The 26,827-nt window shown below is 41.5% G+C and overlaps 1 protein-coding gene across 1 annotated transcript in view; it reads right to left on the bottom strand.

The window, feature by feature from the left end:
* Positions 1–4,968: 4,968 nt before the first annotated feature.
* The window catches only part of DAAM1 (dishevelled associated activator of morphogenesis 1), a 173,906-nt gene continuing 152,047 nt past the window's right edge, over positions 4,969–26,827 (bottom strand). Inside the window, exons 18-25 of the mRNA XM_042989809.1 lie at positions 23,370–23,476; positions 21,506–21,594; positions 20,451–20,619; positions 16,221–16,328; positions 14,262–14,322; positions 10,397–10,528; positions 6,802–6,972; positions 4,969–5,598 (exon numbers count right to left, since the gene is read on the bottom strand). Coding sequence (XP_042845743.1) covers positions 5,389–5,598; positions 6,802–6,972; positions 10,397–10,528; positions 14,262–14,322; positions 16,221–16,328; positions 20,451–20,619; positions 21,506–21,594; positions 23,370–23,476 — 1,047 coding nt within the window. The 3' untranslated portion in view covers positions 4,969–5,388. The remainder of the gene's footprint in view (positions 5,599–6,801; positions 6,973–10,396; positions 10,529–14,261; positions 14,323–16,220; positions 16,329–20,450; positions 20,620–21,505; positions 21,595–23,369; positions 23,477–26,827) is intronic.

Raw genomic sequence — 26,827 nt, 5'->3', positions numbered from 1 at the left:
AAGGCAGTAGGAGAGGACTGTTTTCTGCAAAAGGCATTTTACGAGAATTCTTAATAATGAAGCCTTTATTATGGTGGAGGTTCGAGGGAAGAAAGACAGGGAGGGAAAAAGGACAGGCTCTTCTTGTGAGCCTTCTAATGACAGTCAGCTTGTAGTAACCATCTTAAACTGGAAATCCTAAAGGCTTATAATCTGAACTGCCTAAGCTTGATTAGCTCACTAGTGATCAGCCCTTCCTTTTATTTTCTGACTCTCCCCTCCACCCCTCTGCTTCTCAAGTAGAGTTAAGGAATGGACACAAAGATCCTATTGGTCTAAGAGTTAATCAGGAGGTTTTAGAGACAGGGCTGAAGTCTCAAAGGGTAGTGGTCTGAATGGAAGTCCAAGAAAGTATGAGAAACTACTCTGCTGGGCTTTTTGTGGTGATACACACAGATGTGAATGAACTGGGGGAAGTCAACGGGCACGATAAGTCATCAAAGGGAGTTTAGCAAAAGGGGGCATGTAAAAGGGAGTAGGGCAACTTGACCTGACTTGGTAGGGAAGTGTCTTGGCCATCCATACACGGGCTTTTCTCTTTTTATGCAGCTGGTAGAGACACCTCCCTCTCCCCTGTGTCTGTCTTCCTGAGTCGTCATTGCTCAGCACTACAATCACCTCCTTTCTGGGCACCCCTTCTCATCCCAGGACAGTCAGGGTGCTTCCCAAATCTGATTAGACTCAGGAAAGTTTCTCCACACTGGAGGTGGGGGTAGGGGAATGGGGGCAAGGACACTAACAAGAGATGCTCACCATCCCATGGTCGGGCGAGGTGGGGGGGGGGGTGCTGCGAGTCCTTCGCCACAGCAGTGTAATGGGTGTAAATGAAATGGGAGATGGCATCGAAGATCAGTACAGAATGGTTTCTTCCACCTTCCAGTAAATGAAACTGTAGGCATAGAAGCATAAAAAACACTTTATGTAAATGAGAAATTTATACTTGGGAACCTCTCCTTTTCCCATGGTGGCGTGGGGGGGGGGCGCATATCAAGGTTTGATTAAAAATAAGGATCTCCTTTGTCAAAAACTCTTAGTGTGCAATCCTATGTCCGTGTTGTTTGTTTGACACCATGGAAACATAGTTGAGCGGAGTAGACAAAAGCGTGTCAGGGAAAAGACCAAAGGTTAGATCTGAGGTTTCCCCACCGCCCCCAAGACTAGTGAAAAATAATTGTGACTGGTCTTTGCTATGGAAAACATGAAAATCCTTATAAACAGGAAACTCCTTCCTCCGGGGGTTCCAAACTCTTTCCAAGGTAAAGAATTAGAGATTTTAAGCCATCTCTTAATTATAGACTCACCAGGCTTTTAAACTTCAGTAGAGTTCATATTAATAGGGGCACAGGGCTATAGAAACAAACCAATGTATACAACACTTTGAGAAAATGGGCACCTAGACCAACATAGTGATGATCTATAAATGACTCCAGTGTAAAAAGCCCCAGAACCCTGACTTAGACCTACACATAGTCCAAAGGTTCTTGAAGATAGCTAGTGTTTTTGGAACTGAATGTTATCAAGTAGCTGTTAAGCCTTAGTAGTTCTTATTTTAGGTTTCCTACTTGGTAAGCAACAGTTGATGTTATTAAAAAAAAAATCATAGAAAATTCTTTCAGAACTCTGAATAATTGTCTAAACTGGTTTAATAAAGATTATCATTTTGCCTCACATAAACCTATGGTAGGTTACAGAAAATGGGCAAAATCTTGGAGGAGTCAGATAGCTTCATCCTTTTAACAGAAACATATTGTACCCCAGAAGTTATTTTTTTAGGGTAAATTGAAGACATAAAAGGAAACACAATGATCTAAAAGTTTCCTATTTTTTTCCATATGCAATACTCCATAAGCAACTGAGGTTTAGATGGTTTTGTATGTAACTCCACCCTCAAATGTATAAATTGGTAATTGTACATTAGTTTGTAGTTTGCAATAAAATATCTAACATGCAGAAGGCTCTCTCCCACCTGAAGGCCAGCATAAGAGAAAAGCAGTAGTCTTTGGATACCATGCAGTATCCATTGACTAGAAGAAACGCAAGGTGGATGGCAATGTTTAGACCATCATGAGTCCATTCCAAAGATCAGAAGGGCTTAGGTCCTCTATCAACCACCAGGCCAATTTGTTTTCAGCTTGACTTCAAATTGGGCTGAGGATGGCCAGGCAGCCCAAGTGATGTGGCCAAGAAAAAGCCCAATTTTCAGAAGATACGATGCACATCCCTTGTTCTATACAGGTGACACTTCTGATACTGACGTGTATCCTATATATATTTTAATGTTTTATTTATTTTTTGAGAGAGAGCGTGAGCAGTGGAGGGGCAGAGAGAGAGGGGGACAGGATGTGAAGCAGGCTCTGTGCTGACAGCAGCACGCCCCACACGGGGCTTGAACTCAAGAACTGTGAGATCATGACGGGAGCCACCCAGGTGCCCCTAATAAATTAATTTTAAAAAAGGAAATGCTTCAAAATAAAAAAGCCTTTGATTCTAGAGACTAGACATTCTTTTTTATACCCCAAGTTGAATTATTCACTAGTAGCCCTATTGGGCAACCGTATAACTCTATGGAGTCATACAGAGAGGTTATAGAAAAGTGACAGAAAGAGGTAGCATATGTCTGTGGACATATCAGATGCTACCATAGCAGAAAACTATACCCTTCTAGGTCCAGCCCGGATGTACAAATTTAAAAATATGTATTTTTGACTTACTAAACAATTTGCAGTATTTAATAGTGCAAAGTAAAAAGACGTTTGGCAATGTTCTAATGACTCATCGAAAGCATATACATACACCCAATGAATTCATCTCTTTATTGCATATTGCTTTTTTAAAAAAAAATGTACAATCTCATGACACAACATTTTTTTTCTTGGTACTGTAACAACAGTCTTGCACCTAAAGACTAAGTGGTTCCAACTACTAAGCTAATAAGATACAAGACATATAATTAAGTTTACAAATTATAATGCTTTCTTTTTGGCATTAATTTAAAAAAACAAACAAAAACCTTTAAAATACACACCCAAGAGAGAAAAGTGGCTACTTACACCAGCACCAATCTAAAAAGTAGATTTTTTTTTTTTTTCCAACAATGGCACATGGAATTACCTGCACAAAGCTTTTGGGAAAAGAAACCAAGAATGGAAATGGCAAAGGAGGCCTACCAGGATGGCCGTATCAAAATGAGGATGATTACCAAGGGCAAGAGGGACAGGCTACGCGAACTTGCTCCTTTAGGTGACACTTCATCCACTTGTCCATTCCTTAAACTGTAAAACAAAGCCATTTTCAAAATACAGTTCCAAAATTGAGCCAGACCAAATTTCTCCTGCTATGAATAGAAAAGAAGATAGAGGCACTTTAGTTAAGGAAGAGACACATCCCTCATCATATCCCACTCCTCATCTCCAAGCCTTTTGGAGCAGAGTCTCTGTCTGCACCTCTAACTGGGTGTATCTGCAGACCTTGGTAACTAGGGGCTGGGGAACACAACCTCTGCTGTGTTTTTATGACTGTTTCATGTGCTAGAGTCATTTACTTGCCTAAAACATGTAGAAAGTCTCTAAGTTCGCAATGAAGGGGGACAAAACGTAAAACCACTGCTCTTGACAACTCGTTGAGCACTACTTCACAGCTTTCACGCAGTGCAGGGCCTCGCCGTCTGCACTAAGCATTAAAGTTCATACAAAGTATTTTTAAATAGCATGATTCCTGTACAGCGCCTATTGGTATTCTATTCACCCCTTTATCCCCATTAGAACATGAGCTCCTTGGGGGCAGGGACTTTGTCTTGCTTATCACTGTAGCCCTACTAAGCCTGGCACATAGTAGGTGTTTAATAAATATTTGTTAACTGACTGAAAAACTCAATTTCGTGAGTCAATAATGTTCTAGTGCAACAGGACAGACTACTCTCTCCACAGGAAACCCAACCACAACAGGATTGATAGAAAGAAAAGAGAGAATCTTAGCCCCTCCCTCCCCCACTACAAATAAATAAAGCAAAGCCAAAAAAAAAAAAAAAAAAAAACCCAAAAAAACCAAAAAAAAGTAACAGTCCTCTTTATATATAATTTAAGGATATTAAGAGTTGGTAGGTTAATGGTAAGCATCTATATTTTATTTTCTAATGTTCATTGTTTTTATTCATTTCTCCCTGAGAGCTTTATCTTTTGGACTGAAATTTTACAGGTAGCTTTACTGACACACAATTTAAAATGACAACATATAAACAACAAACCATTTCAAACATACTTAGAGATAAATAGATCTTGGCATCTCTGTTGGTGTTGTTGGCATTTTGTGCATTCGTTAAGTGTCCTTTAGTCCAGACTCATATTGACAGAAGATGCACCCTTGTCCTACAAAATAGAAGATACAAAAAAAAAAAAAAAAAAAAAAAGGCACCCCATAAAAAAATTTAAATACTTTTTTATCCCTTCAGAGAATTCCTCCTTTTAGGTCTTGGGTGGGAAATTTTATTTTTAAAGTTTATATATCTACATTGTTAGAACAACAAGCACATTCTGGCGATCTTGTTTTTTAACAAGAGCGTGAATTGCATGTAGATAAATAGTGTTCTTTTCAAAAGCCATGTAAAGAAATCTTCAAGAGCGCTTGGCAGAGAACGCGATGAAATTAGGAAACAAAATTGATGCCCGAGTTGTAAATTCCTAAAAAAGAGTCTGATTGATATTCTACATAATTCAGATTGTGTGCGAGATATTCTCAATAAACATTTACAGCCTGCACCCCCACACCAATGTCAGAAATTCTAAGCTGGTTCCTCTTAATTACTGATGCTTTACACCAGCATCACATCGTCAACTATCAAAAACCATTTTAAATCTATATTTTTCCAACACCAGTTTCCCCAGTGAAAATAATTTCTAAGTATACCAAGCTTAGAAACCATAAAATATTTCTCAAGCCTTTTTTTTACTTTTTTTCTTTTTTTTTTCGCTTTTGTTTTTCTTTTTTACTCTAGGGAATGTCTCTGTCATCTCTTTCAGGAGACAGCATTGTGCTTCTGAACAGCCATGGTGTTCAAGGGAAGAAAATGAGCCATACTCAATATGAATGCATACACAAAGGGTTTCTGAGCACATACATTAACACAGAGTTTTGTTTTTAACCATACATATAGGTCTCCAGACAACACTCAGACTTCTATATACATTTTTTAATATATATGTACACATACATTTACATACACACACATTCACGCATTCACTCACAGATGAAGGAAGAAATTGCCACTGTTTGGATTGCAAGGCAGTGTAATGAAAAGTTCTAGTCACTTCAAAGGGCTGCTAATGGGCTTCCTAAAAAAGTATCCAAGGAAAATTAGAAATTAAGTTTTGTGACGGGTCTCTCTCGGCTGCTGTCCGTCATCTGGTTGGTAATACGCTTGCGGTTCCGTTTCAGTTTAGAAAGGTCTTTGTCAAACACTTCTCCTGAGCGTAAAGCTGAAACCAGGTCATCGAACTCTCCACCTTCTTCACTATTCTCTTTTGCTTTCCTCATTTTACGTTCCCTTTCACGCTGTTCTTTGAGCTGCAAATAGAAAGCAACCTCTTAGAGAAGCGTCAAAATGTTGTGCTTTGTTTTCGGTGGAGAGGAAGTCTGAAATATAGCGTTGCTTCAGCCACATCAACCCATGTGCATCTATGGCTGCTAAGCCCCCTGGACGTCACAAGACAGGGGTAATTGGGACATGAGGTCTCATTTGAGAAGCAAGGAATAATGATGAAAAATGACCACTACTCTGTGATTAGACACTCATCGTCTAGAATCTAGGTAAACCTCATGATATTCTAGTTAGAACAAGAGCAGTCGAGGCAATTCATATTTCTATAATGGAACCAGAAAGTTATCGCTATTAAACAGACCCCAGATATTGTTTTCTATGAGACACTAAAGCAAATGCTCATTAGGCCACTCTCCTTACATCAAAGGCTTAGCTTGAATTTCCTGTGGGTGCCTGGAGCCTGCTTCATACAATTTACTACTATTAAAAGCCAAATTATACATGTGCATTTTAGAAAACTTAGATAATTCATATAAACAAATGAGGGAAAATCATTCTTAATCCTACTGTTAAGAGATGAAGCATTGTGAACCTTTTGGGGGTATAGCCCACCACTATCATTTATCCTTATTAAAACTTACCTTATTAAAAAAGAAAAAGATTTCATATAGAAATACATTTATAAGCTTTTTTGTATCATTAAATATTCTTTTTTTTTTTTTAAGTTTATTTATTTATTTTAAGAAAGACAGAGACAGCATGAGCCGGGTAAGGACAGAGAGGCAGGGAGGCAGAGAATCCCAAGCAGGCTCTGCACTGGCAGCACAGAGCCCGATGCAGGACTCGAATGCACGAACTGTGAGTTCATGACCTGAGCAGAAACCAAGAGTTGGCCGCTTAATCAACTGAGCCACCCAGGCGCCCCTATTAAATATTTTTTAAAAATATGATTTTTAAGGACTGCATAAATATTCCACTATGTAGCTATTATTGCATTTAAAACTACTGCCTGGTTGGTAAACATTTAGGTTGTTTCCAGGTCGAACTACTGTAAAGACTACTATTCTCTTTGTGCAAATTTATGATTATTTCTTTAGAATAATTTGTAAGAAATGGAACTCCAGCATGCCCTCCCTCCTGCTGGCACATCGCAGCACGGTCTACAAACCAAGGAGCCGCAGCATTGAACTTCCAGGAGTTGGAAACGGCCAGTTTCAACATTTTCTTACCTGAGCCTCCATGCGAGCACGGCGTTCCTCTTCCTCCTTCTTCTTTCTCATGTTTTCATTCTCTTGTTTGGCTTCCGACACAGCTTGGAGAAACTGATCAAAAATGCCAAAGAACTCATCCGGCTGGATTTTGCCAGCCTCTTCTCCGAAGTGTTTCACTGCTTTAGTAAACTGGAAGAAAGGAGGTTTTAAGAAGTTCAGTGTTGTGAGAGAATTCTGTGATCAAATAGAAATCTATCTCTCTAGAAGGAGTGAAGCGCAGGAAGAGTCAAATATAACTTGCTGGATTTTAGTGAGCCTGTATTTATCTTTGGCTGCTGAACAAGCCTATCACTCATGTCTAAAGTAAAAAAAATTGAATACTCCTCAACTTTTGAAACCATTTATTCGTTTCCACCTCATTTCAGCCTAACGCCAATGATTACCTACTATGACTTTTTATTAACTAAACAGTAGTAAAAACAAGAAAGCAAAATATCGTAGGGCAGAGCACTCAAGACATAAAACTAATAGCAAACTCAGCAGGGGTAGGGAAACTTGTACTTTTAACTTTTCTTTGAAGTAGTTTAATATCATTTATTGGTGCCATATGGTTAATATCAAAAACAAATGGGATCCAGTCCTTCTTAGCTGCTTTCCCTGATCATGTTGTGTAGCTGCTCGTGTTGTGATATTTCCTGGGTCTCAATTAGAAAACAACTGACCATGGGATCATTAATCAAACCCCTACTTTAGGACCGAGAATACAATTTTATTCCAAATCCTTTGTTTTGCAACCCCTTTCAATACAAATCCTCTTAAAACACCGTAAGAGCAAAATATTAAGGGAGAATTTTAAAAAGTTAATACAAACATATGGATATAGTAACAAAATAGTATCACCAGTCTCTTCAGTTCTTTCTTTTATTTTTTTTTTTGCATGTTTATTTATTGATTTTGAGAGACAGTGAATACCAACTAGGCTCTGCACTGATAGTTGGTCTCGAACTCAAACCGTGAGATCATGGCCTGAGCTGAAACCAAGAGTTGGATGCCTAACCGACTGAGCCATCCAAGCACCTCAACACCTCAAGTTTTCTTTTCTTTGATTTTCTTTCTTTCTTTTTTTTTGGACTGGTGAATGTGTCAGTTTATTTCATATTTTAGTTCTTTAAAGTGAAGTACACTTAACATACAGTGTTATATTAGTTTCAGGTATACAATGTAACGATTCAACAATTGCATATGGTAGTCAGTGCTCATGAGGAAAAGTGCAGTCCCCATCTGTCACCAAACGTTATTGTTCCCTGTGCTGTACTCTTCTGGTTTTACTTCTTCTGGCAGTTATCTTCAGAACTCAAGATCGCATGCTTTCAGGAGTCTTAGCAGTATCATGACTATCTAAATAATGTTCAATGCCAGTGATACTGTTTGCTGGAATTTCTCTTCCCCCTGTAAGGATCCGATGCTGTTACTCCTGAGCTACGAAGGGTGGTGTTTACAGCTTCAGAGTCAAATGAATTCCTAATCCCTATGCCTCATCAACTACTTAACATTTTCCAGATCTTTAATTTTCTTCATTTAGCATATGAAGTGTTTATGCACTGCCTCCAACCCATGAATTTCTAATTGCTTTTATTTTTCTTGCATTACTTGCCTTTATTATTTTTTTTTTCTGATATTTTGGTAGTACTATCTCCCTAAAGGAAACCTTTTCAGTATTTTCTTTTCCCCTAGTTTTTATGAAATATAATTGACATGCAGCACTGTATAAAATTAAGGTGTATGGCATGACGACATGACTTACATATATCGTGAGATGATTACCACAATAAGTTAACATCCATCACCTCATACACACACACGGAAGTGTCTACTCTCTTAACAACTTTCACGAAGAGCATGCAGTACTGTTCCCTAGAGTCATCACCTTGTACATTACAACCCCTATATTCATCGATCTTATCACTGGAAGCTTGTACTTTTTGATCACCTTCCTCCAATTCCCCCTCAACATTGATTCTGAGATAAAACTATGAAGTAATAGATGTGTGTGCACATGACATTTTATAATTGTTATTTCACATCTTTAAACGTATAATAAAAATGTGCTTTTACCATTTTTCTCTTCACTGAGTTGTTCTCAATGCTTTACTTATTTGGAAATAATCTACTAGACATCAGAGTTCTTTAGGGAAAAATACACTGTTCACATAAGCACAGAGCTCTAGCCTGCCTTCATGGCTTTATAAGCTAATTTCTAAAAGTTCTGGTATGAGCAAAATGGCATTAGACAGCCTACAACTGAGTTTCTAAAACACTCAAGTTCATGCACTTCAAGCCATCCTGAATGATCTTTTTATCTAGGAATTCTAGTGATGATGAAGTCATGTGTATTTTAGTCTTAAAAATCTGAAGAAAACTAGTCCCAGACTAATGTTCCCAGACTAAAGTTCCCACACTAAAATTTTTTTAAAAGTAGGTTGTGCACAAGCATGTGTTTTTACCTCAAAAATTAACTGTAGAGTTGATTCTTATAAAAATTCTTGAGTCCTTAATGAAGTAGACTCTGTACTGCCTGGTTTGGAGTGGGGGACGGGGAAGGGTCCCTTCCCTCCTGTACAGGAGGCACACATAAGACATGGGTGGGGACTATCACAGTGGAGGTTGCTGGCATCAGTCATGGGACTTTTAACAGCAGTCATCTGAACATATATTCTCTTTCCATTTATCTAATAATGTTGGAGGTCAGGTTTACTGTTGAGACTAGCTAATGTATCCTAATATGATCTTCTTCCGAACTTTAAGCAGTTGTGTGTGCACTTTACATAAACAATCATCTATATCTATTACTAAACAGGTGGCTACAGGGAATGACATCCATTACTCAAGTTTCAAAGGTAAGATCAAGTTAAAGCAAAAGAGTATTACGGCAACTGAGAGATGAGCACTGAGGAAGAACTCAACAGGGTGGCATAGGGGCCTGATATGATTTATTTAACTATGAGAAAGGGGGGGGGGTGAGAGAAAAATGAGACAATGTGCACATGTATATAAATGGGTATGTATTTTGGAAGAGGAAATAACGAGGAGTTGAGGTCTTGGTTATTAGCCAACGAAAACTTTTCTTTTAGAGGCAAACAGCATTTTAAATAGCAAAACTCATAAAAAGCACCGTATTATTAAAACATATGCCTCTTGTAATGAGGCTGTGAATTAAAGTGTATCTCCTTTAATAAGGTCTGCTGGAGAGTTCAAGAGGGAATATCCTGCCTGAAGTCTCTATCTCAGGAGAGCATATAACTTACAGCTACTAAGACACTTGGCCTTGGTCACACCTGATCTCACACTTTACCTGGCCTCTGGTTTTCATAATCGACTCTTTTCTGGTTTCCAGAGACAGGTACTTCACCCGAATATCAACCAAGAGAAAACTGCAGAATATTTTGTGGTTTTATACCATCCAGATACTTTGAGGTCTTGCTAACCTAAGGGCAACATAGGTTAGACAAAAAGGGGTGTGTTCCAAATGATCACAGTCCGAGATATGAAAATACAGAATACCTGGAAGTGTCAGCCCTGTCAAACAACACTCGGTATGCAACGGGAAACTTACCAGGTCTTTAGCTTCTGCTAGAAGGTCTTCGACATCAGAGAAGCTGAAGCTGGCTACTGTGATGAACTGGCTGACAACAGACACAAACTTATCTCCGGGTTGTGGGGGCTGAGACTTTTGATATTCCAGCTCCTTCAACACAGGAAATGGATAATGTCAAGGTGGGCTTCAAACGCAGATGCACACACACCTTGTCTAATTTTCCATATGCCTCAAATGTAGTAAGTCTGAATGGTGAACACATCGGAACCTACTCCAAACCATTTTGTGATGCCCTAGCTCCCTCTGCCCCTCTGCCCACAATGCCTGAGCCATGCCCAAGCCGTGCCCCTGTGCGCGCATATATTTGCAAACTGCAATGTACCAATCGTTGGAGCCCTTTATTGGTGTGATTTTTTTTTTTTAATTTTAGAGAGAGAGCACAAGCGGAGGGGGTGCAGGGCGGGGGAGGGAGGGAGAATCTTAAGCAGGCTCCACACTTAGTGTGAAGCCCGACGCAACACTCAATCCCATGACCCTGGGATCATGACCTGAGCTGAGATACCAAGAGTTAGATGCTCAATTGACTGAGCCACCCAGGTGCCCCTGAGATTTCTTACCCCAGCTTTAGGATATAAGCAGATTAGCACTGGGATACAATTAACAGAAATTAAATAAACAGCAAATTAGATTCAAAGGGTGTGTGACTGAAAGCAAGAGAATTTAATCTGTTGATACTCTGTGCTCAGAATTCTGGCTGCTTGGTTTTTCCTTCTTTCCCTCTGGCTATATTGAGGCTACGTGATGATATCTGGGTCAGTGGGATTTCAACTGTCATGTTTGGCACCATAATTGTCTCCCATTTTTATTCTTGTCTACACCATTCCGTTTTTGTGAACAGGCAGGCAGGAGTATTAGTGCCTTGTTAGTTATCCATATTCTCCATTACCAGGGTGATGAACATACAGATTATTCAAATCTAATTTTCGTAATTAATTTCAACCATTGCCAGATGCACTTTCTTTATCTCACCCTCTATGAGCGAGGGATTATTATTCTAATTGTACAGACACATAAATTCAGGTGTAGAGGGATTAAATTCTTGGCTCAGAGTCTAGTAGCTGAAACACGACAGAGCCAGAATTTGAGGTCAGATCTGTCTGACTCTGCACAGTCTCAGTAACAACCATCTTGCCTACCAATGACTTAATCTGGTTCTATTTCTATACGTGCTTTGGTGGAGGAACTACCAAGCAGGAGTGGAGAAGTCACAGGCTATGGTTCTGATTCAGCTCCACCACGGATTTGGTTCTTGTCCATGACAAGTGGCCTCGGCCTCAGTTCCTTCTTTGACAAAAGGCAAGCAATATCCATATCACCGTGAGAATCAAGGAAATAACAAGTAGAAATTTAGAAAGTATGGAACTTGCTTTGATTGGAATAAACTGCCACGATTCTAGGACTTTGGCCTTGCAAGTGAACATGTATGTATGTGAGGTACAGAGATAGGAGAGTAATTTGAAAGTATTTCATAAACGTACTATTCTCTTTCATTCAAAGGCAGATGATGAATTCCAACTTTGCTATCTTCAAGCAGTATAACTGAATTGTGTAAATCACAACTGGGATACATGAATATTTAGATAGGCCAAGGTCTGCCTCCCAATATTTCCTTCCAGGGCTACATCTTGACATGCATGCTGCCAGGGGGAGGGGAAGGCTCCTGTAGTCCCTTTCCTACGAGAAGTGTGTTAGTGTACATGACCCAGGTGCTGGACAGATTCAAGCAAAACCACCTTTAATAAACCCCAAACACAAAACCTCCTTGGACCCCCCTCCCCCCTTCATGTCTTGCTCTGAGCTAGTTTAGATGCAAAGGTCAGAGGATCCATTATCAGGCTTTAGGGCTGTGTCATCACTGCCACACTAGTCTCAAGAAAGACTTCCACCAGGAGGAAATGAGAACGAAGAGAAGGCTGTAAAAAAAAAAAAAAAAAAAAAAAAAGCCTCATCCCAAACTGCCCTGAGCCTGTTGGGCCTCTGAAATCTGAGGAGGACCATCCTACTCACTCACTCAGTGTCTTGACCCATTGGGGTTGGCAGAAATATTTCATTCAGTTCATCTCCCTTTCCTTTTGAAAGAGCATCCTCCCCATGCCCCGCCACAAAGGGGGCGGGGGGAGCCTTACAAGCTTCTGATTTATAAAAAACAGGAAAAGATTAGATATTGTGACTTTAACTTTTATTAGAGCTATGTCTTCCATGAAGTCAACTGCTGTCTATGGCAGGAGAAAGGAAGGAGGTTCTTCATGGCATTACTGATACACGACTTGAAAGATACTTAAGAGAGGGGCCACCTTGCTAAGCTGCCTGAAGAACAGTCTCCTTTGTCAAGTACCAGACCGGAGTGAGGATCACTCTCCTAAGCAGGTTTCTTGTCCTGACCGGCCCCTCCTCACTGGTGGCAGTGCTGTGTGGTATCCATGTGGCATTCTGCCCACACAGTCATGTTTAAGTGCACCCACTCCTCTGCCTCCAGCAGGGTGGCCTGCTTTCCTTCCACGGAGGCTCGGCCCAGGTAGTTTTGCACACCAGGGACAACCTCACTCCTATGTAACTAAGTTTACCCCACCCTCCTTTTTTTAGAATTAAAAAAATTTTTTAAAATTTATTTTGAGGGAGAAATAGAGAGAGAGAGAGAGAGAGAGAGAGAGAGAGAGAGAGAGAGAGAGAGAGAGAATCCCAAGCAATCTCTGTGCCGTCAGCACAAAGCCCAGTGCGGGGCTTGAACTCATGAGCTGTGATATCATGACCTGAGCAGAAATCAAGAGCTGGCAGCATAACCGAATGAACCACTCAGGCGCTCCTACGCCACCCTCCTTCTAAGCCACAGCTCGAAGTTCATCTCTTCCAGAAGAGAACCTTCCTCTAATCAATGCCAGTCATTCCACAAGTTTTGGACTAGCCAAGTCCACCCTTCTTCCTCAAGGCATTTTTGTAACCACTGTGCTTATCTGGACGTGGCCAGGCTGAGTAACTGTGAACGTTAGCTGGACTCACTGCTCTTGGCCATTTCAACACCTGGAGGGAAGGAGTCGGAATCATCGTGACCCCTTGCCTAGAAAACGGACCGTACGCCCAAGTGTCTACTCAATAAATACTCCCCAAAAGACCAACTTCAACACAAGAGAGGTGTTCCACTGCTCTACTGAGAGTGAACATCACTCACTTGTTTTTGTTTTGTTTTCCTTTGGCATGTCTTTAATCACATGCTCAGAACAATCCTTACAAATACGATCACTGGTTTTATAGTGACACACATTTTCAAGGCTTTTGTTATAGTGTGGTAGTCTGCAAAAATGACCATTAACTTCTTCCCTCCCTTTGATGCCTCCTTTCCTTTTTTTTTTTTTTTTTTTTTAAATACAATTTATTGTCAAGTTGGCTAACATATAGTGTATACAGTGTGCTCTTGGTTTTGGGGGTAGATTCCCATGATTCATTGCTTACATACAAACACCCAGTGCTCATCCCAACAAGAGCCCTCCTCAATGCCCATCACCCATTTTCTGAACATCACTTGTTAACAGAACATGGACACTGAGGGTATCCTTATCTGGCCAAACCCACTTTAATGAGTCCTGCCTTACAGGTGGGAAATCAGTGTGACCCTAGCTTCCCAGTTCCTGCTCCGGTGACACCCCAGGACATCCTGCAGCTGAGTCGCCAGGGTAACACAGCCAGCCTTTGCTTCCTTGTTGCTGCTGTTTTCCTTTTTCTTTTTTTAATCAGTAAATGTTTATCCTGGGCAGACCACCATGCTGGATATCATCAGCACTCGCAGCAGCGGCGAGACTGGGAATCAGAAGAAGAAACACGTACTTACCATCTCTACGGCTTTCAAGCCACTTCTCAAGGTACTTATTTCTTTGTCCAGCTCAGTCATGCTGTTGTAAATAGCAACATTTTAGTAACCAACATGCGACTTGTATGTATTAAATACATAATGGGTTCACATATCTCACGCTTGGAAGTCCACCCTAGTGTATTTTCAATGTTCAAAATTCCCTTCCATGCTCAGATCTCACAGAAAGATAAAATTTTAAACTTAAGCCATTTAAACGTGGACCTATGGTTTTTGTTTTCCTCAGCCAGTAGGTACATTTTATAGATTAAAAAGAGCAGAAATGCCTGTCATCTCTACAAAAATAATTCATGTTTCAATTTCACAAAAATCTCACTTAAGCCAATTATCACATGTAGAAATAAATATTTTGCCATACGTAGCTCCTTTCGAACAAGTAAAAGAAACCGCCTTATCCACAATCATGCTCACATTGTATTCTTCATAATTAGGGCACTGCTTTTCACTGAAGCTCTGGTGATGTGAGTATTACAAGGTGATGGCTTAAATTTCAATCAACAATGGTATTTCTTCAAGTTGTACTAACTAGATCTCATTGTCTCTTTTTATAGAGAAAGTTTCCTGGATTTCTCCCATATAACTTTCTATCTGAAGGCTTTTAGATCTCAGAGATTATAACATAAATCTTGTGGATAATTCAGATGTTAGCAAATTCACCAAAATGTCATTTACTTTAACATTTTAATTTCATGTCTCACATTTCTACCAAAGTCTACAAAAAGAGGGAAAAAAATTAACCTACTCTTCATCATACTTTTCAAATTCACTGCAAAAGATAGTTTTAAATACACACACACATTTATTTTTAAATTCTTTTTATTTATTAAAATTTTTTATGTTTATTTTTGAGAGAGAGAGAGAGAGAGAGCGAGCATAAGCATGAGGGGACAGAGAGAGGGAGGCACAAAATCCAAAGCAGCTCCAGGCTCTGAGTTGTCAGCACAGAGCACCATGCAGGGATCAAACCCATAAACCGCGAGATCATGACCTGAGCTGAAGTCGCACACTTAACTGACTGAGCCACCAGGCACGCCTATTTTTTTTAATTCTTTTAAGTACATTTATTTTGAGAGAGAGAGAGAGAGAGAGAGAGACAGAGAGAGAGAGAGCACAAGCAGGGGAGGGGCAGAGAGAGAGAGGGAGAGAAAGAATCCGAAGCAGGCTCTGTGCTCTCAGCATAGAGCCTGACGTGGGGCTCAAACCCATGAACTGCGAGATCATGACCTGAGCCGGAGTCAAGAGTTGGATGCTTAACCGCCTGAGCCACCCAGGCGCCCCTGTGCATTTATTTTTTTTTAAAGGGCCAAAAGCAGGAGGGAAGAACAACAAGGAAAACTGCCTGCTCTTCAGTCTCTGAAAAGTGGTGTGAAGTCTGTGGTGAAAGTTTGGCAACTTTCCATTTTATTTTTAGTTTCTTCATTTGCATAAAGACTGCTTTCCATTAAAAGGCTGCCTTGGTTTCTGAGAGTGTGTGCACATGTGAAAATTACTAGCAACGCCCTGACATTTACGTTCTATTTGCTTAGCCATGTTTCCTCATTAACTAAGAGTGCTCCTACCTGTATGTAACAGAACTACCTTTTAAAAGTACTAGTGAAACTGTATTCCTTTCTTATACTCTTAATAACCCAGAAAATTGGGTTTCCTGGTGGTTAAAAATTGCATGCAGGAATAATCCAAAGGAAATACAAAACATGTATGCGTGTGTGTGTGTGTGTGTATTCATATATATACATATATATTCAAAAGTATGTAACGTATTTCAGTGACTTGGGTAGGATTCAAACTTTACTTCGTATGCTACTCAGGGGAAAGCAAACAGAAGGACCCTCTTCACGCGATGCCAGCTGACCACCTCAATGGCTGAAGCACAGTCCAAGTGATTTAAAAGACTAAAACAATTCACGGGTAAGTACTTACTTTACTTTTGCTGCTTGAGGAATGTCCCGCAGTTCTTCATTTAGATTGAGGACCTTGGGGTATTTATTTTCCACAATGGTTATGAGATAGTGCAGAAGTGTAATATTCCTACAATAGAGGAAGAAAAAGTATTAAACATGGTTAATATCTGCATATGATTTGCATATCCAAGTGGCTGAACCTGCAAGAATGCTATACTCCTGCATTCATTTTAAAATTTGGAGATTCCTTTAAGGCAGGGATTCTCAAGAGAAGGGGATAAGGGGAGGGCCTACACGGGATTTACATAACTTATGATGAAAGGAAGCATATCTCTTCTAAAAGGGAAGGGGATAAGAATTACTACTTTGGCTCATAACAAACATCCTTCAAAATCTGGATGACAGAAATGAATTGGAACCACTGCCAGTGGGGACATAGCTTCACAGCGAATCCTCCCAAAGACAAGGTGTGCCTGAGGTTCATGACAACGGGATGGGGCCAGCCGGGGTGGGGATGGAGGGATGTTTATTTCACTGAAAAGGATAGCTATTTTTCAAATCTCAAAGTACAGAGCAGCAACTCACTGATAAGAATTTATTGATAATTCTCATTTAAGCTTTTTCAACTCTTCAATAACTCCCTCCCTCTGCCCCCCCACCCCCCAATCCTCTGACTCACTTTGTTAGCTTTTTTCCCTTCTGACTCGATTGTTTTGCTGTTGCAGCAAAGGACATTCAGGAAGTTAGAAGGCCTCCTGCTTTAGGGCTGGTCCTGGAAGTGGACCAGGACTGTGCCATCATGGCTATGACATCTTTGCAGCCAAAAATCCATTTCCTAATTTTAGCAACACTTGAGCTCCTAACTATACAACCCAGCTCCCTCTTTGGTGGTGACAGCACTGAACCCTGACTGACCTGGGTTGAAAAAGTGGATGTCTGATAACACTGTCTGTCAGGCAAAGCTGTAGCAGTCTGGTCCTGTTGTCCCTGACTCCAATGCACATTACAGTCACCTGGGCCCTGGATGCCTGGGCCAACCTGAGATTCATTTCACTGGAATGAGGTGGGGCCAGGCATGGGTATTTTTAAAAACTCCCTGGTAATTCTAAGAGCCAGGATCAAGAACCACTAGTCTACTGAAGGTTACCATAATCAGGAGGACACAAATGTAATTCTTTAAAAACATGTCCGTAATTTGTAGGCAATTTGTTAACTCACGATGCTACATCCCAACAGTCCCATCCACCCCCAACTACCATGAAGCAGAGTTGTCAAACCATTTCCTTTCCAACAACAACGAAATGCTTTCCACTTCTGGTTACCCTTGCATCTTCATAGATGCCAAGGCAATCCCATTCCTCGGAGTCAACTGACCCACACGTGCAAAAATTTTTTTTTCTATTTTTCTTGCTCTCAAGAAATAATTAGAAAACAATAGCTCAGCAAAGTAAATCGGTGGCTAATATTCCGGCCATTTCCTTTGCAGACACTGAGCTGTTATCCTTCCACTTCAATTCTGCTGCTCCCAGAAGCTGAGCATCAGCCCATGTGCCTGCTGCGTGAGGAAGTAAAATCCCAGCGACTGTCACGAGACAGAGCGGAGCCATTTCTCTTCACTGTTTCACAGAGATGCTTTGTGATTCGGAGGGAACTTAATTAACCATATACACTTTTCTTCATGTAGAAAGACTTCAACCTAGATCAGAGCACTCACATTTATGTGCTATCCAAGTAACACCTAATTCGACTGAATGTAAGTTCTTAAAGAATGAAAACAACAGCCACACATTTGATTTTTCGCTGGTATAACTGGAAACAAGCCTTTAATGCAGAGTAAATGTGTCCCTCATGTGCACTGTCCCACCCTTGTGCAGTTTGATAAGATTCAACTGACATTTAATGAGTGACTGCTTATAAATTTTTTTTTTTTAACATTTATTTATTTTTGAGACAGAGAGAGACAGAGCATGAACGGGGGAGGGGCAGAGAGAGAGGGAGACACAGAATCGGAAACAGGCTCCAGGCTCTGAGCCATCAGCCCAGAGCCTGACGCGGGGCTCGAACTCACGGACCGCGAGATCGTGACCTGAGCTGAAGTCGGACGCTTAACCGACTGAGCCACCCAGGCTCCCCAATGAGTGACTGCTTATAAACAAGGCACTGTGCTTAGGCACTATGGGTTTAGAAGACACTGGTACTATTTCCAGGGACCAAATATTCACAGGAAGAAGAGGGAAGAAAAAAACAGAAATATTTTTAATTTATTGTTTTGAAAAGGCTTGTGTATTAGATAAATTCTGTAGTAACTTCGATAAGCAGATAATCACATAGTAAGTGCCAGGTTATCAGTAATGGCTGATAGGTAATGGCAGAAGGTATTAGGGGAGGGTGGGGGGGAGAGAGAGAGAAGACCTAAATGGTAGTAAAGGTCTCTTTCCTCTCCAACTTATAAGCCCAGTTGAAGAGAACACCCTTCCTCAAAAAAGGTGACTGCTCTTGGGTGCCTGGGTGGCTCAGTCAGTGAAGCATCCGATTCTACAGTTTGGTTCAGGTCACGATCCCAAGGGTTGTGGGATCGAGCCCCATGTTGGGCTTTGCACTGAGCCTGCTTACGATTTGCTCCCTCCCTTCCTCCCTCTCCCTCTCTTCCCCTCACCACCCCACTGCTTGCATGGACTCTCTAAAATAAAAAAAAATAAAAATAATTAAAAAAATAAAAAAAAGAAAAAAGGAAAAAGGTGACTGCTGCTTATGTGCAGGTGAGATGTTGCAGTTACCTACTACAACCTACAAATAAGATCCATCTGTTGTTAGAGTAGAGGTGGGGACAATAGGACAGGTGTCAAATACCTGTGAGACCAAATACCTTGCTTGTGATCTTAGGCAGACTAAATGAGCCACTTGACATTGCCTCAGTTTCTTTATCTGACAGTAGGCAATGTAGCACTTGGCCCGTGCACTTCACACAATCAAATATGAAAGTGCTCTGGAAGGATCAAGTGCTCACATTAAAAATAAGGTGGTGATAGAACAGCTGGCCTTTGTTAATCTATCTCTACATGATGCAAAAAATAAGGTTTAGCCCTACAACTTAACACACTCACTGCTTATTTCTTTTTTTAAAGTTTATTTATTTGAAAGAGAGCAAGTGTGAGTGGAGGGGGTGAGGGGGCGGTGCGCAGAGAGAGGAAGAAAAAGAATCCCCAAAGCAGGCTTCATGCTGCCATCACAGAGCCTGAAGCAGGGCCAAACTCAAGAACCATGAGATCATGACCTGAGCCAAAACCCAGAGACAGATGTTTAACCGACTGAGCCACCCAGGCTCCCCCACCCTGCTTATTTCTTTATAGGATGGATTCAGGGTTGCCATAATGCTATGCATCACTAACCTTATAGAAAATATAGAGTAAAAAGCCCTTGCTAGTTAGGAATAATTAGGATGAACAGCCTATTTTTAAAAAGAATTTGGATGCAGAGAAGTTTGCCTTAGAGACAATTGGGCAAGTTGCTTTGAAGTCAGTAAGAACCTTAGAGAAACAGGGCTCTCAGGGAAACTGGTGTTACTATGCCTAATGATTCTGTTAATGACACCAGAGCATTTCCACCTCTCAGTGTTTCTAACAAGAATCTGTTCACTTTTACACTTTCTAGGAAGCATTCTGAGGAGTCTTGGGAGCAGCGGCTTAATACCAACAGCCAAAATGCACTTAGACCCCATCAGTTTTTATAGCCACTAGCGTCAATGTATAAAGGAAGACATACCCTAAAAGCCCAACAAGCTTCCCATCATCGGCTGTCAGTTTTCTCTTTTCCCCTAGAACACAGTTCTCTGTGGAGGGGTTGTGACTGGGAGAGGTCATGAGGAGACCAGCAGCATGTGGGTCACATTCTGTTTCTTGTTCTGGGGACTAGTTATACAGAGGTGTCCAGTTTGTGAAATTTAAGACCGGTGGACTTGTTCTTAGTGTATTATACTATAACAAAAAGTTTACCCAAGAAAACCCTAAAACTTAGACTAGCTGATATCCCTGGGGACTGAAAATGGATGAAGGATAATTGACCCAATGGGAATTTAGGGATATTTATAACTGTGAGAGAAGAGAGGTCACTTCTCTCTTGGAGAGAAGGAAAGAGCATGAGCAGGAGACCAGCAAACCAGAGGCTGCAGGATCAGGGAGGCCCAGGAGGCCCAGAGGGGTCCTGACCTAAGCTCCTGGATCCTCCAAGTGTTGGAAGATACCATACTTACTTGTCAATACTAGATTTTGTGTCAGCAATCTTGTTTAGGCTGGATATCTTGAATCCATACGCATTGCCTCTTTGGCCTTTGTTCATGTAATTTCCAAATGCCAAAACCACTTCTAGCAACTGCTTCAGGGCGTTGCTCCTAAACACCTCTTCTGAGCCAGAACGAATTGCTTCAAAACAAAGCACACATGAACACAACTACTACCACCAGGACTTTCCAGGGACACCCAGCCTAAATCCACACACCTGGGAGCAGACACGGACGATGTAAGCCTGGGTCACTAGACTACCAGGGAGCACTTACAAAACACCTAACCTAGAAGCAAAGAGCAAGGGGACAGGGAGAGCCAGCTCACGTTGCTCAAGAGACCCACAGCCGCACCAGCCTATCCTTTCTTAGTCCTTTTCTTGACTGGCTCATCAACTGTAAGCAGGGATATATGAAACAGTGATTGCATTTCCCACATTCCTCTGCAAACACTTTCTTGCCTGGTATGAGTAAGACTGAGAGGATAACTGATCAATTCTATTGACAGAAAAACTGGCCAAATGTGTTTCATGTTATAGCTTGCAGGTGTCCTCAGGGACTGGGGCTTGAGCAGGGTCCTGAGTCCAGCCTGCATTCTGTGGCTGTGTTCTTCAGATGCCCATTTTTTCAAACACTTAAAAATTTAATAGCCTCAAATCTTCCCTTAGAAATACCTAGTAAGGCACCATTGCAATAAAGCTGGCTACAGGTTTAATGCTAGTAGCAGTCAGATACGTTCTGACCAACATCCAGGATGTTAAAAGCCTGATTCTACAGAGGAGCTCGGGAGATGTGCTGTGGGCTCCAGAACCCAGGCTGGGCCACAGGGCCAAGTGCAGACATTAAGTAATTACTCATCACAATTTCAAAAGATTTTAAGCAAAAAAAAAAAAAAAAAAAAAAAAAAAAAAAAAAAAAAAAAAAAAAAAAATCACCCAAGGGATCCTGTTTACTACCTGCACTTGGGTTGCAGTTGCAAATGGGCACTTAAGATGAACATCACTTTCAATCTGGAGGCCTGACTTTACCTTCTACTTTAGGTTTCACTTCTGCCACACGCTCTGCAAACTTCTTTTTGAAGTACAGCGATTGCAGTCTTTGCTGGTAATGATTGATGCTGTAAGAGCAAGAATGGACTAATGAACATCTACTTAATATATTATCTATGTTCACTTAATGGATATGGAAGTGGAGGTGCCTTAGAGCACCACCCCCCCAACACTCTCACACACACACACACACACACACACACACATAAGCCTGCACAATTCCCCTGCTGGACAGGAAATGAGGTCACTTCACCTGGAGAGCCCATTTCCCTCTGACCAACAGGAGGTATTTGGGCAATGGCAGCAGGGTCCTTAGCTCTAACCAGGTCAGGCAACTGCTAAAAGAAAAGGAGAGTTGCCACCTCCCTTTCCTCAGAGTCCCAGCAGCTCTTGTGAAGACAGAAGAGATAAAAAGGAATGAGAATGCAAAACCTCCCCATTCTGCTGCACGTAAGGGGCTGTGTCCTATGTCTCTCCTATACTTAACTTTCCACAAAATTTGCCTTTGGCAAAGCTGTGGAGTAAAACTTGTCTCCGGCATTCTCTCCTCGTCTTCTCCCCACTCATGTCCCCAAACCTTCCTCTTTCTTTACAGTTAGCTCCCTATCTGCTCCCCTCAGGGCTGGCAGGCTGTGCCTTCAAGATGGCAACTGGTGACCAAAGATAAGAGGGTGCAAAGTGGTCTGGTCATCAGTAAGATAGGTTGCTGCTGCTGAGGGGCGAGGGCAGAGCATTCTTGCCAAGGTCTTCTGAAACCAAACCACTGCCTTACCTGCTCTCTAGTGGAAACTTCAGTCCAGTAGCCCCTCCTCCAAAATGATACCATATAATCAGGCAGACCTGGGTTTGCAGTCCAGGTTCTCCTCTTATTAGGTGACCTTTGGCAGGTAACTTAACTCCTCCATTAGATGGAAGAGAATACCTCCCTACTTACCAGCCCTCTTGGCAGGGCAGATGAGAGGATCAAGTGGGACGATGCATGCACAGAGCTAGACAATGACAAAATGGCAGCTACGCAAGTGACCATCTACCTATTGATACACAGGGTTGCTGGGCCCACTTGTCAAAAATCCAAAACCATCCTTTGTCCTACAGTACTATATACAAAATGACAAGTTGGGATGGACAAACAACAAAATAATTCTGGATATGGTAGAAACGTACAGCGAGAGATATGTTCACCTGAGCTACACTCGTAGGCCTTTGATATTCAGGGGAAGAGTGCTGCCCTGGGGGTGACTGAGAGTCTCAGGACCACTGGTCCTTGTCTAATGCAGAATCAAATTTCCAGGCCGAGGATGGCAAAGAGACTCAGCTCACATGCCAAACAAAATTATGAAGCAGTGGCTGCCTCTGGGCTTTCTGGAGAGGGGTTGAAAATGCTTGCCAAGGCTTCACGGGAAGTATGCCATGATTGATTAGAGATGTCTGCATGGGTCAGGATTTGACATGCAGACCCTAGCAGTTCAGTAATGTGGGCTCTAGGTCGACATTGCTGAGTCTATTTTTTGAGATGCTGAGGTACAGAGAGGAGTGAGATACGATTCCAAGAAGTCAAAGTGGTAAGGAGAATGACCCCGACTGGAACCAGGAAAAGTTATGACCTGTTTAGGTCCAGAAATAGAGGTAATTGTGAAGAAGCCCTCACCCTGGTTCACCCATGGGCAAGAACTCACATGAACAAAACAAATTCCACACAACTCAGGCTTCAGAAGATTTTGCAATTTAAAAAGGCTTCAAGTTAAGCCAGGTTATTGGCCCAAATAATTCAACCAGGATTGAAAGTTTAACTTCCTGAGAAAGGTAGAGGGCATGTTCACATTTTATGCATTTCCAAACTCACCGGCTCATCTCAAAAAGGAACCTGTCAGCCTTGGCCATGCGATCCAGTTCATGTTTATGTTCCTCCAACAGGTCAATGTCACTTTTTTCGGGAACAAATTTCAAGAGCTAAAAAGTACACACAAGTATTAGAACTGAAATTTATAACGGAATTATTGCAGTAATTTTTCACTCTTTCTGTTAATTGGCCCTAGGACAAGACTGTAACTTTGGTTTCATTTAGAAGTGCTACTTCCGGGTCATTGTTAAAATATGCTACGAGATTAAATCTTTCCAGGTAGGTGGTCCAAAGGTACCAACTTCCAGTTACCAGATACATTAAGTTCTAGGGATAGAATGTACAGCATGATGATAGCTAACACTGCTGTATAACATATAGGGAAGTTGTTAGGAAGGTCAATTCTAAGCATTCTCATTACAAGGAAGAAATGTTTTTCTTTTTTTCCTTTTTTATTGTATCTATAGGACATGACAGATGCTAAACGTATTATGATAATCATTTCACATTTGTAAGTGTCAAACTATTATGCTATACACTTTAAATTTATACAGTGATGTATGTCAATAATATTTCGATGAAATATTATTCAAATATTCAAAAAACTTTCCTTTTTTTACTTATTGGTATAAGATTCGTTTATGGCACCTTTCTGTTCTATACGGTCTCTCAAATCAGATCGTGTAAGCCCTGTAGCAGTATCTGCTTCGCATAGACCATTAGAGGGACTGCGGAGATGCAATGCTCTCATCAAGTAGGTGATAAAACTGAGGTCCAGAGAGATTAAACCACTTACCCAGGATTATAAAGAAAATTCATGTATTCGTCAGAAATAGAACTTAGGTCTCTTGACTGCCAGCTCAATGCTTTTTTCTATTACATCATGCTAGAATGAGTAATTCTATGTGTATTTTCCATTCAATTTTGTTTATTTCTCTGGCTTATCTAATTCCATCTCATTTTTTGTTCCATGTAAAAAAGATGGATGAGAAAAACATCAGGATTTGAAGTTGTTGATTCCATTATTTTATTTTGGAGGAACAAATGAGCATGGAATGTGGAAGAAATAACAATAATATTTAAAGTTGAAAAAGTACTCTGTGTCTGATTTCCTTTAAAGTTACAAATAGATGTATATACACCCACAGCCCTGACCATGTGTGCTATTTTCTGGATCAAATACCCTTGGATATATACATTTTTTTAATGACATTGACCCTCTGAACCCCAAGATCCTCCCCATAACTTGAAGCTGGCATTTGGATGGTTCATTTAGTAGGTTTCCAAAGTTTGTTGGATTTAAATAAGGGACCTCAGAAAAGGCAGTCAGTCTGGATGCCACCAGCAGAGAAAGAACTAGAACTCCAGGTGAATGGTATGCGGTTGTAAATATATTCCAGGCAGAGTGCATATCAAGTGGCAGGGTCTGGAATGGGTGGCACAGCATTTATGCAAGTAGAAGGACAGCTGCAATGGCATCAGAGGTCAAGGCCAGGTAGCAGCAAGGACCTTGTAAGAAGTTCAGTCTTTATGTGGGCACTGGGGTGTAGCTTAAAATCTTAGGTAGGAGACTGAATTTGCATTGTAAAAAGACCACCATGCTCATAGAATGGAGAAAGAACTAGAAAGGATCAAAAGTATTAGGGGGTTGGCATTAGACTGTTGCTGTAGTAGTCCAGGTGAGAGAGGGCAGAGGCCTGGATTGGATAGTGAGTAGATTCTAGAGCTATTTAGGTGGGGGTTGAATACAACTGGCCTGACTTGCTGATGGATGGTTTAGGGTAGAGGGTCAAAAGGATGAGGTCCAGACTTTTGGCTTAGGCAACAAAGTACACAGAGTGTAACAGGAAACCGAGGAAGAGATAGCTGGAGGAGAGCGGGTGGGTTTTGAGAAAGTGAGTTTAGTGTTTGAAATACTAGCAAGAGAACCAAGAGTGATTCCTAGGCAGGTGGACAAATGGGTGTGATATCCTAAAGAGATCTATTTGAAAGACAAAGCATTGATATTGGTTGTAACATGCATGGATGGGAGTGAGGTAACCAGGGGAACCACCAAGAGAAACAAAGCAGGGCTGGAGACAAGCCAGCTTTTGAGGAATGAGGACAAGAGGAGGAACCTTCAGAGGAGACAATGAAATGCCAAAGAAAAGCATTTCATCATGGAGCAAGTGGCCATTGGTGTTGCATACCACCAACAAGTCAAGGAAGATAAGGACTGCAAAGTGCCTCCTGGCTTTGGCAATAAGGAGGTGGTGAGTCCTTAGTGAAAACAGCTTTAGGGAGGTGAGGAAGAGTGAACAGGAGGCGAGTGTGGACAAGCTTTCAAGAACTTTGCTTATATTGAGAAAGAGAGAGGATGGTGGCTACGTGGAATGTGGTATTAAAAGCTGTTTTGTGGAAGGCTGAGACACGAACAAGTTAAGAGTCAAGAGGGAAAGGCGTATGATCTAGGAGAAGGGCAGTCCTCTGATCTGGCTGGGTCCCTGAGCAGAAGAAAGGGCTGGGCCGGAGCAGAGCCCAGGGATACCCCCTCTTTCCTAGGAGGATGTAGTGGATGCAGATGCCAGTGCGTTCATGGGTCTAGTGGCCTGATAGCTTCTAGGCATTTGTGTTCCTGTGTTCAAATGGTGCCAGTGGACAGGACAAGTATCTTCTAGCTTTTCCTCAGTGTAGAAGGAAGGTAGTAAGACAAGGAGAAGGGAGAAGGGAGAAGGGAGAAGGGAGAAGGGAGAAGGGAGAAGGGAGAAGGGAGAAGGGAGAAGGGAGAAGGGAGAAGGGAGAAGGGAGAAGGGAGAAGGGAGAAGGGAGAAGGGAGAAGGGAGAAGGGAGAAGGGAGAAGGGAGAAGGGAGAAGGGAGAAGGGAGAAGGGAGAAGGGAGAAGGGAGAAGGGAGAGACAAAAACTTGTTTTTTCCCTTCAGTTTGGATTTTTATCTACTGGGCAAAGAAACTCAGGTCTAGTGTCAGGGATTCCCCCTCCTCCCGTGACACATGCATTGGTTGTGCAAAGTCCACAGCCCTGTTCACGATACCACAACCACTAGCTCTCTTTTGTACAGAACACTGTTAAGAGGCACCTGCTAAAGGTTCAGTCCTTCCCAAAGAAGAGTCGAGTGACAGACTGTGTGTGGATAGTTTTAAGAGAGGATGAAGAGTTAGACGAACACCCGGGAATAAGGAGAAAGGTACGTATTCCAAGAAAGACTGTATTAATCTCGTCTGAGTTCTGAGCTCAGCAGTTAAAAAAGGAAAGGAAGGAATGAATGTGGTTCTCATAATTAAGAGTAAAGCGATGTTAGCTTCAGAGCTTGTCTGGGAGAAGTGCTGTGTGAAGGATGAGGGAGCAGAGGAAGAACAGTAGAATGAGAAGGAGAAGAAAGAGCGTGGTAGAAGACCAGAGAGTAAGACACACACAGAATTATCGGGGGAGACCAGGTCAAAAGTATCCCACTTGGCCAGATTC

The sequence above is a fragment of the Panthera tigris genome, chromosome B3 (genome assembly GCF_018350195.1).
Source record: "Panthera tigris isolate Pti1 chromosome B3, P.tigris_Pti1_mat1.1, whole genome shotgun sequence".
Classification (NCBI taxonomy): Eukaryota; Metazoa; Chordata; class Mammalia; order Carnivora; family Felidae; genus Panthera; species Panthera tigris.
This window is presented reverse-complemented; position numbering and strand designations above follow the sequence as displayed.